This window comes from Centruroides sculpturatus, unplaced genomic scaffold (assembly GCF_000671375.1).
Source record: "Centruroides sculpturatus isolate CEXI.00-Female unplaced genomic scaffold, Cexi_2.0 scaffold1178, whole genome shotgun sequence".
In the NCBI taxonomy this organism is placed as follows: domain Eukaryota; kingdom Metazoa; phylum Arthropoda; class Arachnida; order Scorpiones; family Buthidae; genus Centruroides; species Centruroides sculpturatus.
Window position 1 is genome coordinate 33,912 of NW_019385365.1, and position 16,502 is coordinate 50,413.

The 16,502-nt window shown below is 31.8% G+C and overlaps 1 protein-coding gene across 1 annotated transcript in view; it reads right to left on the reverse strand.

Annotated features, from left to right (window-relative positions):
• Window positions 1–4,034: 4,034 nt before the first annotated feature.
• LOC111638171 (transforming growth factor-beta-induced protein ig-h3-like) overlaps window positions 4,035–16,502 on the reverse strand; it is a 28,047-nt gene continuing 15,579 nt past the window's right edge. Inside the window, exon 6 of the mRNA XM_023383834.1 lies at window positions 4,035–4,734. Coding sequence (XP_023239602.1) covers window positions 4,619–4,734 — 116 coding nt within the window. The 3' untranslated portion in view covers window positions 4,035–4,618. The remainder of the gene's footprint in view (window positions 4,735–16,502) is intronic.

Genomic DNA, 16,502 nt, shown 5'->3' on the forward strand with positions numbered 1-16,502 from the left:
AGGGTGCAGAATTAGTTCTAATTTTGGCCACACGGTGCGCCATTGGCGACTTTCCATCCCGGCGCCGGATTTCCGGTTAAGTGTTACTGTCGGTGGACTCCTTGGGTAGCTCGGAGCCCCGTTAATTTGTACAGTCGCCAAACAGACGCGATTAAATAGCACTCGATATAAAATAATAGAAAATTTGACGGAAGGTCGCGATAAAATTATTAAATTAAAGTTGCCTAAGCATTAATATTATTAGCAAATTTGCTCGGTAAGTGAAACATCCGTAAGAGAAATCAGCGGCCGAGCGAATAAAACCACCGAACACTGGCAATTGGTTCCACAAAAAAGCCGGCAGAGTGGAGTTTTCCGGGTTTTCTTCTAACATCTAAATGGTGACAATGGATAATATTTAAGGGTGTGGTCTTCCATAGTAAGCTCGCGGGATGCACCCCTTGGCATATCGCCCGTGTCTTGCCTTATCCCATCACTTTAATCGAACGAAAAACGAATTTTGATGCCAACCAGCTTTTCACTGTAAATACATTTACAGAGAATTACATTATTCCACCTCTGCCGGTAGAATAATGTCACGAATTCTGACTCTTAAGAATCGACACGACGCTCCTTTTCCAAATTACGTCCTTCTCATACTAGATTATTGTAAAATGGCTTCTTTCGGTATCGTTTGCTTTCTTCCTTCTACTCTACACGCGTTAAAGCTTTTATCTGCTAGAATTCTCCATTATAGACAAAGATATTGGAAATGACTTCTAATGGCTGAACTGTGAATAAAGCGCTTTCTTTCCGCCATTTATAATCCATTGCGGTCCAAAAGTGGTTAGTCGTATTCCACCGAATTCTCTCTCCCGAAATGAAATTATTGACTCGTTGCTGTCAATTCTAATAGGTCCTTTTTGAAAGAATTCCCTCGAAAAAAACACGACAGCGGCTCAGTGTATTTGGAATTTCGGGATGAACGCGTGAAGTCATATTGTAAATGAGACAACCAGCAACAAAGTACATTTAGTGTAAATTCCACTGCTTCCAGACTTTCTAGGAACACCTTGCACGGAATAATGAAGAACAGTTTGAAGAAAATTTGAAACACAGGGATAGACAAAGAAATAACACGCAGTCTTCTTTTTACTTTCTTGCCTTAACAGAGGAAAAGTAAGGCAATCGGTCAAAAAATGACGTCCCAAGATTTTTACATTTTTGGACTCTTCTCGAAACGTCGCGAAATGCAAAATATTCGGGTTTTTTCCCTGTATGTATGTGTGGGAAGCAGGATTTTGTTCACCCCGTTTGAAGCTTAAGTTCTGTGCTTTTTGCCGAAAATTTCTGAAAATTTGCAGGGCGGTTCGTTTATTAGGGGGATCGATGCTGTTAAATTTTGGTAATTAGTCCAGAGATGGGGAGATAAACGGGTGGTGTGTATCTCCAGTAGGGTCGGGCTCAATGACCATTTTGCTTATTATTAGCATTTACAATTTTTATATTACCCATCCCTACCCTCAAAATTAAGCTTTTTGTCATTTTATAATACCTAAAAATATAAAAAGTTTTTAAATAAAATATCGTAACAGATGGCGCCGCCAAATGTTGCCGGGAAAGTTAAAAATAAATCCAGCAACGAATTGCTTAAATTTGATTAGAAGAATGCAACTAACTATCCCACTAACTATAAAATATGCCCGAAATTTCTTGTCCTACTAATCGTTATACTTCTGAAATCACACAATTTGATAAAATTAGGACTTATCACACAGAAAAGTATCCGAGAGCACGCGAAATTAATAACATAAAATTGTCGTTTTGCAGAATGCATTTCGGATCCAGATCCCTATTTTACACCTTTTATAAAAATTAATCTTTTAAACTTGCGCTAGTTTTACCTAGTTTTTAGATTACAATTCATTTTACAACCTTCCTTTGATACCCTACTAGAACCAGTCCTTTACAAGTTTCGTAGTTACAAGTAGGCTCCTCCTCAGCTGTTGACGAAACTTTAGAAACTGACAAAAAGATGCAAGAATTCTAGACTTTAAATGCATTCTGCAAAATGCTAATTCTATTAATTTTGACTGCTAAAGAGCGGATAAATGCTTGTGTGATAAGTCCTAATTTTATCAAATTATGTGATTTAAGTATAACACCACACTGTAATTTATAACGGCTGGAATTATTAATATCGCCAAGGACTTTAACATTTAGTAACCATAGTAACCTAGTATGCTGTTTGCCAATGCTATTGTGCTGTGTGAACTTCCCCAAACCAAGGCTGAGAAGGAACTGGAAGATTGGAGGAAAGTTTTGGAAGAAAGGGGCACGAAGATTAGAAGAACTAAAATGGCTTATATGACTGTATGGTAGAGACGAGTGTAATATTAAAATCCGAAATGTGCCGCTCTCTTTTGTTCCGACTTTTAAATATCTTGGGACGTTTGTGGAGATGGGAGGAGGATTGAACTCGGAAGTGCAGCGTAGAATTCAATTCAATATGGATGGATGAACTGGAGGAAGCTGAGCGGTGTGTTATGCGACAAGAAAGTTAGCTACAATCTTAAAGGAAAATTGTATAAATCGGTTGTTAGACTCTCAATGTTATAAGGAGCCGATATGGGCAATAACAAGAGCCCGAGAAAGAAAGGAGGAGGTGGCGGAGATGAAAATGTTGAGATGGATGCGTGGAGTGTCGAGGAAGAATAGAATAAGGAATGATTTTAGAGGTTCTGTTAAGATGGACCCCTTGAGCAAAAAGATTCAAGAATGCAGGTTGAGGTGGTTTGGCCACGTAGAGCGAAGAAACAACAATTATGCTGGAAGGAAGATAGGAAGACTGGTAGTAAAAGGAAAGAGGAAGACCAAAGATACATTGGAAAGATAAGGTGGAAGAAGACTTGAACCAGAGGGGACTTAAGAGAAAAGTAGCCCTTGATAGGAGAAATGGAAGAAATGCATTAGAGAAGGAAATACCAACCCCATATAAACATGGGAAAAGGTGAAGATAAAGAAGTAACCTAACCTATGTAAATTGAGAACAAATTAGTGAAACAAGAACAGAGCTTCGAGATATTCCCAAAAACTGAAACTCGCTGATTCTAAATGAACAGAGTATAAAATTATTCAATCAACAGATCAATAGGAGAAAAATATCAAGAAGGACTTTCTGTGAGAAATTTGTCTCTAGTTAAGTGTTGCCGTGTGAATAAAACCAAAAAACTCTTCGTGGCCAGCTAATTGTTGGAGCACGAACTGGTGACAAATACATTTTTTCAAAATGCTCTCTGCCCCGTGGTCACTAAAATGGCCTTTAGCGTGTGCATTATAGGTTTGGCCAAGCCGACAATGGGGTGGCTGGGTGGTGAGGGACAGGATCCAATATGTCTAGACAAACCATCCCAAAAAATTTCTCGATTCGATTTACCATTTATGACAGGCACCGGACCGAGTGGTGACCACTAAGACCGGTGCCTGTCATAAATGGTAAATCGAGTGAAATGTTAACAGAATACATTTTAGTGAGTGGATCCTTCGGATGGCCGCTCTGGCAATTTGGGATCGAATCCGGGCAAGCAATTCTAAGAATTTTTCACGGACAGTCTTTCTAGATACGTTGCCTATTATTTTGGACTTTGCTCAACTCGTGATAGGTATAGAAAAAAGATTCTCTTAATGCCCACTAGGAAAAAACAATAAAAATATTCTGCAGCCTGTTAGTTAATCACATACAATTTGAGTCCAGAAGTGAAAAAAAGGCTATCTTGATTTAAACTTCCTTTCATTTTTAAATCTTTCTGTCCTGTATGTTTTTTCCACATCCATAGTGGGTTTGGGCAGGTCCACAATGGGGTATTTAGATGGTGTGGAATGGGACTTGACCACCCTTGAAAAATTTCTGGGTTCTTGCCTGGAGGTCAATTTTGAGTTTCCTTGAGCATCTCGACATAATCTTACCTGAATTATGTTACAAATTATTATGTTAAATAAGAAAATGTAACTTCTTGAATTATGATTTTATCAATAAAAAAAAAATGATCATCATATTTAAGAAGAAAAATAAATTTGCAACTTTTATTTAAAAACAACATATATAATGCATTCAACTAAACATATTACAAATTTCCAAGCAGTATCAACTTAATTCTTATAATTCATAGGAATTTTGTTAGTTTCATGAGATTCATGACACCCTTATTAACAATTCTGCATCATCAATAAACATCAGGTATTTGTTTCTCTCAAATACTTATCAAAGTGATAATTAAAAGTAATTATTAATTAGGAGCAAACTACATAGTAATTGCTTTCATTGTAATACTATTTTTAAATCTTTTATTATTTCAAAATTAGAATAACAAGCTCTCCATTTGAAAACAATTACAAAATAGTTATTAATTATTAAAATACAGTGTAACAATTTACCTTTACATTTTTTGTGGTTATTTTTGAAATGATGGTGCAGAATTTAAAATAAAAAATTATCTGTATTAGCAAATAAAAACTTACTATTAAAAAGGTGAGCATTTATTTTTTTGTATTGAAAATACTCCGCTACAAACTTCTTTTTATGCATGTTGCACAAAATTAAGAGGATGTGCCTAAGTGCATTGGTCAAAACAGTAAGGATTCAGTTACTAATGTATAAAGATGGTGGAATCAATACTGTGTCGATGCTGTGAACCACTCCGTTACTCACAGTGGCATCCGGAAGTGTCACTGTTGCATTATTTATTCTAATCACATCTGTAAAGAAAAGTAATAATTACTAACTAAAAAAATGTATGTCAAATTTAATTATTTACAAATTTTAAAAAATTAAAAAGTCCCAAAAATACTTAAAGTTCTCTTTTAAACTAATGAGTTAAAATAACTCAGTTTTTCCCGACTTATTTATTTATTTTTTATATATTAATTATTTATGTTTTAACCATTCTAAAATAATATTTACAAATTTATGAATTTCAATGGTGGAGTTTCCTGAAAATAATGATCTAATACATGATTTTCCAAAACAATATGTAGATTAATGTATTTAATTTGCATAATATGACAATAATTAAAAGTTGAAACTAATAATTTTGAATAATACAATTCCAGAACTATTTTCGCATCTATTACTGCATAGTGGGTTACGTTATGGAGTGTCTATCTGTCATTTTAAATTGCAATTTGAACTGATGCCTATGTTGTAATGGTTGATCCCACAGGTACAGTGCATATGGTGGTGTGGGTTAAGCAAAGATTTTATCTTCATTCTAGCAGAATATTGGTTTTAATGTATTCTGAAGATTATAATATTACATGCAAACCAATGCCATATGTCATCGGGCTAGATAATGGCTATAATACTAATAAGATATGAAACAATTTGGTGCTAGAGGGAGGCATTAGGCATCATCTCTTAATAAATTTAATAATTATAATTTTTAATTAAATAATTTAGAACTACTGAAAGAAAAGAATCAGCCAAGAGTGGGACTTGAACCCGCAACTCCTGCTTAAGTTACAGTAATTGTTATAAATTAATCTAAATGGATTTGAAAAATAATGTAAATTATTCTTTTTTCTTTTCAGCTTGCATCTTGTTTATTGTTTAACTAACTCTCTTTTTGTTTTATTGTTGATCTTGTTCTAAGTTGCTTGAAAAAGACCTAATGTCTTTTTGAAAATAAAATAAAAAGTAATAAAAATATAATATACATGTGAAAAACAATGATAAGATTGCTATCATATAATTTGTACATGCATATTCCCAGTAGAAGCACTGTACTGTCGAATATGGGACAGCTTCCATGGCAAAAATATTTGAGTTGTGTAAAGCAACCAGATTATACGCATTCATGTATGCACTTTACAGAGCACCAACCTCTGGCGGTTTAGCTGGTGGATGCTACACACCAAAATTTCATGTAATGCTTCCAATGATTCCATCCATCAGCCACTCATAGGGAGCTATTTGACTAAGTGGATTGTTCTAAGATTTTAAAAAGTAAAGAATATTCAATGTTATTTTTATATGCAATTCTTTACAAAGTTATATTTACTTATAATTTTCTTTTAATTAGAATTATATCGACAGATTTTCAGACAAAATCTTTAGAATTTTTATCACTTTTAGACGTTAATAATTTTAAATATTATAAAAAAAATTTTTCCAAAGTGAGTTTTAATTCTTTAAATTAAGTAAATTTTATGGAGAATTTTTTGATTTATCTAAATTACATAGCAAATTGCAATATTTATATTTGTGTCCAGTCTATATTGGCAAGTCACTCTTAGACATAAAAAATATTATAATTAATGACAAACTGAACAAAGATATTAAATCATGATCTTTTTGTACATCATTAATTTTTATGGTACAAGTACCATGTACAAGTGTGTCTGTTGAGTGCAGTTTTTCAACTATGAAGCGAATTGATACATTCGCTAGGAACACTCAGTCGGAAGAAATATTTTCGTCACTAGCATTGCTTTCGATAGAAAAAGAGTTCTTAAATACTTTGATGGAATCGATGACGAGTGATTTTTATGATATGATTTTGCAGAAAAAAATTGCCGAATAGAGTTAGTTTATAAAAAATAATAAAAACAAGTTCTTATATCTTTGTTTTGTGTCAATGTATCTATTTTAGAATTAAAATAAATAAATTGTTTATTTTTGTCATTTCCAGTATTTGTTTAAAATTTTAATGGAAACATAGCTTCCCTATCATCAAATGTCACTGCATGCCACTGCCAGGATTACCACTCTGGTAATCCCTCCCTCATGTTGGCATTGCTGTAAACATTTAAAAAAAAGTAAATAAAGACAACTTAAATTTCATAGTTCTGTTCAATGGACTTAAATAATTAACTTATATAATTATTCTGTAAACATTATTTGATAATTCAATGCTAGAAATCAACTACAATACAGATAAAACTTTTCTTTAAAAAGAATTTAAATACTTCAAAATTTTTCAACAACAAATTATCTAAAAATGCAAAACTGTCAATATGTTTTTCTTTCTGCTTGATATCTTTTACTTATTTTTGTTATATTCATGGCTGTTATAACATATGGAAAGTATGGAGATCAATCAAATTTTGATTCCATCAATTCTTCATTTCTTGATGTTTTGACACTCAAGGAGCTGAAAAATGTAAAAAAAACCTTCACATAATTCCATGTGCATTCCTATTTTGCATTATATCACAGGACTGGATGAACCAAAAATTTTGAAATTCAGCAGTGTTATTTCTATATACAGTATAGGACATAACTGCTATTAAATTTTGTTGGTTAAAGGTCAATAGGGTAGGGCAGCGCTGTCCAACTGGCGGCCCGCGGGCCGTATACGGCCCGCCAAATAACTTTTACGGCCCGCGAGTACATTTTACTATGAATAAATTTGTGTTACTATTATTATTATTAATATTAAAATTATTTTACTACTGTGTTTCCCCGAAAATAAGTGTGTCATATTAATTTTTGCTCTGAAAAATGCTCTAGGTCTTATTTTCAGGGAATGTCTTATTTTTTCCAGGAAGAAGAATTCACATTTATTATTGAACAAAAAAAAGTCGAACTTAGACGAGAGTGACGTATATCCGGTGTGTCGAACTGTCGCCTTTTTATAGCGTCAACATCGGACTCGCTGACCAATTAGTGCTTACTGAACCGTAGCACTATGCAAATGTCGTGTGGTTTATCAACCTTCTTGGCCCCCGAAATGTTTGGTGAAGAAAATATGGCCCGTGGACTATAATAAGTTGGACAGCGCTGGGGTAGGGGATCATAGATAGGGGTTATATGTCACATCTCAAGTGGGATCAGACTTAATAAAAATTTTACTCATTACTGAAATTTATATTTTTAAAACTCATCTCTACTCTCAAAATTAAACCCTTTCTTTTTTATAATAATTAATAATATAAAAATTACTTTTTAATAAAATCTCATATCATCATATGAAATTTTAACTTGCAATTCTAATGTGACTTAGGATTTTTTTAAATAGAGATTTTTATTATAAAATTAAAAAAAAAATTACTCCTTTAAGCTTTTGTTATTTAAATTTTATATTGCAGTATAATTGAAAATTATTGGACTTTGAGGAAGAGTCCTTGCCAGTTTAAATGTTCTCTTAATCTTCAGTTAACCACCACACAGTGTGTGACAAATGCTACAATGACTATTTTATCTGCAATCTTAAATTATGCAAGTACAAGCAATTCTCCATTTAAATATTTTATCATTCTAAGAAAGATCTATAATGGTATTAACTGAATGTATCAGATCTAAATCATCTTTATAAAGTACATAGATTAATTTTCCATTGATATTGGACCCACCAGTGGCTGAGTGGATAAAACCACTGAACACTGGTTGTGAATTCATGCCCTGCTAATGGCTGGCCATGTAAAGTTTTTTTCATGCCACTTAGCTATTTACATTAGAATTTTGGTTCTTTGATATAGTCAGTATCTTTCTGTACTCACAAAGAAATTTAAAAAATTTTTTGTTTTGCAGTAGTCATTAATTATAATTTGAAAAAGAAAATTATATACAGGCAGAGTCTACAGATGCACAGAAAATTTAAAAGTACTGTTATATTCTAATGCTTTATGATTCATTTAACAAGAGACCTCCAAATCCACACACACAAATGACATTTTAAGATGGCATTGGATGCATTTGTTTCTGAGAAAAATGAAACTGAGACTCATTGTTGTGCCTGGTCCTCAAGTACAAAAAAGGCATGAAAAAATAATGGCATATCTTCATACATAAGTAGCATACATCATATCATCTGCACCATGGTGATGTGATAACACTTGTGACTTTATTTGTGTAATATTTGTGGTTCAAAACACAAATTAATTTTTCTAATATTTTCTGAATTTTTGTTGTATTAGGTTGTTGGTGTTTTACCAATTTGGAGAATTTTGTTATGTTTTCACTGTAAAAACTGCACCTTCCTAAAAGACATGTAATATTCATAAAGTTTGTTTAATTTGATTGCAGTTAGGTTACACACAATTTTCTAAATTATAGTTCTCCAGTGTTATCTGTTTATGTCAAGCACCAATACTTTATGATCCTAACTTTCAAGTACAGCCAAACCTTGAATTTTTAACTTAATTCATTCCTAAAAGTTGTTTGAAATAAAGCAAATTTTCCCATAAGAAACAAATAAAATGGATTAATCAGTTCTCAACCCCAAAACAAAACTTTTTTCATGCATAAAAATGTCTACAAATGCAATATAATATATATAAGTTCAAAATCAATAATTTACATACTTTGTAATTTTAAAGTCACGTAACTTCCTTGTAAAGTCTTCAACTTGAGTCCATCTTGAAATCCTGGACTATACCATACTTGGGGAATTATATGATATAATATAACTTCTATGGATAATAAAAATATTTTTATTAAAAAGTGATAGAAATTGTGCACAAAATTAAATATTTTGAGATAATTAATAATGAAAGAAATTATGTTATTTATATNCAGATATTTATCAGCTTTCAAGATAAAGGTTGAAGTAGTAGTGTCTACAAATATCAATTGAAGTGTGGATTGATGTAGAGAGAACTAAAGACATGGCATATTGAATGAAATGAAAGAATACAATATAATATAAAAGCTTTGAAACAGCAAATGTTGGTTAGAATCCAAAGCTTTTATCTATTCTGTATTTTACCTGCAAGGTGTGACAATTTAATTTCAGGACTGGTTGTGTAGTGCTGCAGTGTCAGTGTGCAGAAACTTGTCTAATTTTATCTATTCTGTATTTTATATACAAGGTGTGACAATTTAATTTCAGGACTGGTTGTGTAGTGCTGCAGTGTCAGTGTGCAGAAACTTGTCTAAGCTTGTCATAATAGTTCAACCATCTGGCTACTTGTCTGCAAAGATTTGTTCGTGTCTTGTAACTCATTCTTTTTCTGCACTCCATTTACATATTGCTGTGAGAAAGTGCTGTCATGTTTTTGTCATGGAACAAAAAGTGAACATTAAGTTTTGTTATAAGTTAGGTAAAAGTGCAACAGAGACGTATGCCCTCATCAAACAAGTTTATGGGAATGATGCCCTATCCCGCTCTCATATTTTCGAGTGGTTTGCGTATTTCAGGGATGGTCGGGAAGACCTTGAGGATGATGCTTGCCCTGGACGACCTCAATCAGTTCCAACACCAGTAAACATCGAAAAAATCAGAGACTTGCTGCAATATGACCGTCGAATGTCTATTCGGATGATAGTGGAGACAACTGGTATCAATCTGGAGACAACTCGTTGGGTTAGGCCTCAGTTTGCAGCAAGAGGAAGCTGGGTACCGCTGCATGACAATGCCCACCCACACACTGCGACTGTTGTCAAGGAGTTTTTGGCCAAACGTGGCATTGTGGAGTTGAACCACCCTCCATACTCACCAGATTTGTCGTCTTGCGACTATTTTTTGTTTCCGAAAATCAAAATCACATTGAAGGGATGAAGATTCGATGACCTGGAGGATATACAGCGCAATGTGACCAAAGAATTGAGAGCTGTCAATGGAAGTGACTTTTCCAAGTGTTTCAAAAACTTGTACAAGCATTGCGAGAAGTGCATTGCCCTCAAGAAAGATTACTTTGAAACATATTAAAAGGGTTTTTCATTATATGTTCTTTGTGTCCTTTTATTACCCCAGTCCTGGAATTTAATTGTCACACCTTGTATATATAACCAAAACCAACACTTTACAAATAATGGTATAAATAGAGACTCAACTCTGACTGCCTGAATGATATACAGTAGAGCGTCATTTATCCGAATCAATTGGGACTGGGGTTGTTCGAATAACTTATTTTTTGGATAACCGATTATATACGAAAAAATATATTAACCTATCCCGTGTTGAAATTTTTCTCCATTGCGTGTTGCTTTGTGTTGAATTTTCGTCAATGTTAAGCCTAACAAAAACTTTTTAAAATAATAATTGTGGCTATTGTATCGTTAAAAATTATTTTTTTATTTTGTACAAATAAAATAAATATATTGAAAAATATAAAAACCAAAAAAAAAAAACTTTAGAAGTTGATCTAGTATCAAAAATGTTCGATTCAGCATGACACAGTCCTCAGAAAAACACCACACAAAAGTGCCAGTGCTGCCAGGTAAAATACACACACCCACAAAAAAAAAAAAATATTGGAGTAGCCCAAGATATAGCCAAAGATTGTAGCACCACAACACTAGCGAAAATTTAAATTTGCTGACTGGAATGCTTTTGGATAACTGACCTTCGGATAAACGATGCTCTACTGTATAACCAAATCAATCAAGACAGACAATAAGTATTTTATCCACACTTTCTGAAATATTATGTTTCAATTGATTTAAATTTTAATTTATTAATTAATTTTTGATTTTATTTTTAATTTTAGTTTCAGTTTTGGTATAAAGGCCAGAGTTTTTATTATTTTATTATTATTAATTTAATTACAGTAGAGTGTCGTTTATCCGAAAGTCGGTTATCCGAAAGAATTCCAGTCAGCCTAAAGTATAACTTTTATTTGTTTTTATATTTTTCAATGTAAACTTATATATTTCATTTGTAAAACATAAAAAAATAATTTTTAACGATACAATAGCCACGATTATTATTTAAAAAGTTTACGTTAGGCTTAACACTGACGAAAATTCAACGCAAAGCGACACACAATGGAGAAAAATTTCAACACGAAATAAGTTAATATATTTTTTCGTACATAATCGGTTATCTGAAAAATAAGTTATCCGAACAACCCCAGTTCCCATTGATTCGGATAAACGATGCTCTAGTGTATTTTAGTTTTAATTAACTGGCTACCTAGTATAAATAAATATTAATTATTATTATAACATATAATTATATATTAATATATTTTTGTTATTTAACTTAAGCATATTTAAATACAAATTCTTGAATGCCATTTATATTATATGAATGCCAATTAATGCAGTTTTTATTAATTAATTTGATTTAGATTAAACTGCGGTGCATACAAAAAAAAAAAGGAAGATAGTATCTTTTCCTCATGTGCATTGAAATCTAATTTAAATAGCAATATTGTTGATGATTCATGTCTTGATGTATAATGACGTGGACAATCTCAGCATCACTAACTTCCAAATCAATAGTTCTGTCGTTGATTGGTCAGGCTGTTAACTTTCTTTAACATAGGAAGTATAGGTAGCTGACCATCTGTGGACGGCTCTTGCCAAGTAGCTTGTTCTGCAACTGAATTATCATATGGTAACCGGCACAAAAATAAGTTTAAAACTTTGTTTGTAAACCGAATTGTTCGAAACCTGAGGTTTAACTGTATTTGTTGTGGATGACAATTGATATTAACAATGTATTAATCATAATTTTTTAATGCATGTCTGGAATTTGAACTACAAAATTATATTGAACTCTCAGCTGAAGAAAAAAGATTGCTTGTTATGATTGTTGGGTTAAAAGTTAAATAATACCCATGATTACAATTTATGCAATTTACAATGGGTAAAATTCATATAAATTGTATATAATTATCAGTGCAAAGTCACACTTCCAATGCAAAAACTACATAAAATTAAACCAAATATTAAGAAAAATTCCATAGTTTTGATAACTAACAAAATTTCTGCAAACCTTCTACAAAAATATTACTGCAATAGGTTATATACACACTAGTACACCCAAAAAATCAGATTAGAAAGTATTAAAAGAATATAGGTTTATCTATATATTACATTTGAATCACAATTACTAGAGGTAGAGAGAGAAAAAAGTCCTCTTATTACCACTTTACCAATGGGAAAACTTGTTAGAATTTCATGTATGGTTGGAAGTTTTCCTTGTAAATGTAAATGTTATTTTTATAAATATGTAAATGCTAATAGAATAATTTTGTCCACTAACTGCACAAAGAAGAAAAAATTCTTAAAAAATGAAGATATATAAATAATTACATAATAAAAAATTCATTATCTTTAAAGATGCAGAGATGATTCTTAATGTTCTGTAGCAGATGCTTAAATTTAGAATCTCATGTTCCTTTGAATTCATCAGCACTTGAATATTTTACATACACCCATTTTGTTGAACAAAATATATAAATGAAAATTAATATAATAGTCTTTATTGGAATAGACTAAAAGATTTGTATAAAAAACATTGACAACTAATTAATTAATTTACTTAATCTCTTAAAGATCTCTTATTTCAGATAAAATGATCAACTAATATGAAGAATTGGTTATTCCCTCAAACACCTTCAGTTAACCTTGATTTTGTAGGAAGTTGCTTTTCTTTATCTGTTAATATTTGTGTTTAAAAAACAAATAATACAATACTTTTCTGCGTACAGTAGAGCATCAATTATCCAAATGTTGATCAACTGAAATGTCAATTAACCAAAAGCTTTCCAGTCAGCAAATTTAAATTTCCACTAGTACTGTGGCGCTGCAACCTTTGGCTATGTCTTGGGCTACTCCAATATTATTTTTGTTGGTGTGTGTATGTGTTTTAGCTGGCAGCACTGGCACGACAATGAGAGGGTACTTATGGATGTGCCAGGTTTTGAACGAATTTCAACATGGGATAGGTTAATATAATTTTTCATACATAATTGGTTATCTGAAAAATCGATTTTCTGAACAACCCCAGTCCCCAATTGATTCAGATAATCGATGCTCTACGATATTTGTTTCTGTTTGGGCTACTTAACATGACTTTTGCCACAAGTTTTTAATAAATGCTGTTATAACAATTTTATGACAATTTTCCAGGCATGCACAGAAACAATTAACAATATTAAACATAATGGATGTGTGTAAAAATTCAACTATAAGGTTTTAAATTTTATTTTACTATTTCTGCCCAACGGACAATAAGAGGGCTTTTTTCAAACCCACTTTGTTCAATTAGACACACAATAGGGCTGGGTGATGAGGGATGGGGCCTGACATATAATATCAGACCATCTCCAAAAATTCCTAAGATTTTTCAATCTTCTTGGATTTGAGTCTGGTTTCTAGAGGTAGGCTGATGCTTTAACAGGCATCTGATCCAATTCTAAATTTAAGTACAGTACCTTCTGTTATGTAATGACCAAGGCTGATGCCACTGTATGGGTAAAGTAGGCATTTGCCTAGGGCGGCAAATGTTGGATGGCAAATTTTTGTAAATTTATACAAAATTTTCAAGTATGTTATTTTTTTTAAATATTTTTTTAATTTTTATTATATGACATGACTTGAATATTGATTGACAGAGCAAAAGGTATGGAACTTCTAATTGATATGGCATTTCAAAACAAAATTTTTAAATTTTATAAAGGGAGATAAGGGCTTGCCTTGAGAGAGAGAATAAGGAGAGAGAATAAATGCATGTCTTGTCTCAGGCAGCAAAAACTCTATAGTCTATTTATCGTAACTTGGCACCTACTGTAAACAAAAATTTTGTTGTATTAATCCACGGGAGATTTTCATTGGTCAAATCACAATCGAAAGTGGCTAGACACGTGTTGACCAGTTAAGCCCTTTTTCTCTGCACATGTTACTAGGCTAGAGTGGTCACAACAATTTAAAAATTACCGAGATAATACTTAGAAAAGTTATTAAAGCCTACTTTAACATTTTTACATAGCTGTTTAAATTATTTCCATCATTTAAATATAGTTAATAATGTATATTTAATAATAAATTTTTGATATTTAATTTGACTTAAGCATATTTAAATACAAATTCTTGAATGCCATTTATATTATATGAATGCCAATTAATGCAGTTTTTATTAATTAATTTGATTTAGATTAAACTGCGGTGCATACAAAAAAAAAAAGGAAGATAGTATCTTTTCCTCATGTGCATTGAAATCTAATTTAAATAGCAATATTGTTGATGATTCATGTCTTGATGTATAATGACGTGGACAATCTCAGCATCACTAACTTCCAAATCAATAGTTCTGTCGTTGATTGGTCAGGCTGTTAACTTTCTTTAACATAGGAAGTATAGGTAGCTGACCATCTGTGGACGGCTCTTGCCAAGTAGCTTGTTCTGCAACTGAATTATCATATGGTAACCGGCACAAAAATAAGTTTAAAACTTTGTTTGTAAACCGAATTGTTCGAAACCTGAGGTTTAACTGTATTTGTTGTGGATGACAATTGATATTAACAATGTATTAATCATAATTTTTTAATGCATGTCTGGAATTTGAACTACAAAATTATATTGAACTCTCAGCTGAAGAAAAAAGATTGCTTGTTATGATTGTTGGGTTAAAAGTTAAATAATACCCATGATTACAATTTATGCAATTTACAATGGGTAAAATTCATATAAATTGTATATAATTATCAGTGCAAAGTCACACTTCCAATGCAAAAACTACATAAAATTAAACCAAATATTAAGAAAAATTCCATAGTTTTGATAACTAACAAAATTTCTGCAAACCTTCTACAAAAATATTACTGCAATAGGTTATATACACACTAGTACACCCAAAAAATCAGATTAGAAAGTATTAAAAGAATATAGGTTTATCTATATATTACATTTGAATCACAATTACTAGAGGTAGAGAGAGAAAAAAGTCCTCTTATTACCACTTTACCAATGGGAAAACTTGTTAGAATTTCATGTATGGTTGGAAGTTTTCCTTGTAAATGTAAATGTTATTTTTATAAATATGTAAATGCTAATAGAATAATTTTGTCCACTAACTGCACAAAGAAGAAAAAATTCTTAAAAAATGAAGATATATAAATAATTACATAATAAAAAATTCATTATCTTTAAAGATGCAGAGATGATTCTTAATGTTCTGTAGCAGATGCTTAAATTTAGAATCTCATGTTCCTTTGAATTCATCAGCACTTGAATATTTTACATACACCCATTTTGTTGAACAAAATATATAAATGAAAATTAATATAATAGTCTTTATTGGAATAGACTAAAAGATTTGTATAAAAAACATTGACAACTAATTAATTAATTTACTTAATCTCTTAAAGATCTCTTATTTCAGATAAAATGATCAACTAATATGAAGAATTGGTTATTCCCTCAAACACCTTCAGTTAACCTTGATTTTGTAGGAAGTTGCTTTTCTTTATCTGTTAATATTTGTGTTTAAAAAACAAATAATACAATACTTTTCTGCGTACAGTAGAGCATCAATTATCCAAATGTTGATCAACTGAAATGTCAATTAACCAAAAGCTTTCCAGTCAGCAAATTTAAATTTCCACTAGTACTGTGGCGCTGCAACCTTTGGCTATGTCTTGGGCTACTCCAATATTATTTTTGTTGGTGTGTGTATGTGTTTTAGCTGGCAGCACTGGCACGACAATGAGAGGGTACTTATGGATGTGCCAGGTTTTGAACGAATTTCAACATGGGATAGGTTAATATAATTTTTCATACATAATTGGTTATCTGAAAAATCGATTTTCTGAACAACCCCAGTCCCCAATTGATTCAGATAATCGATGCTCTACGA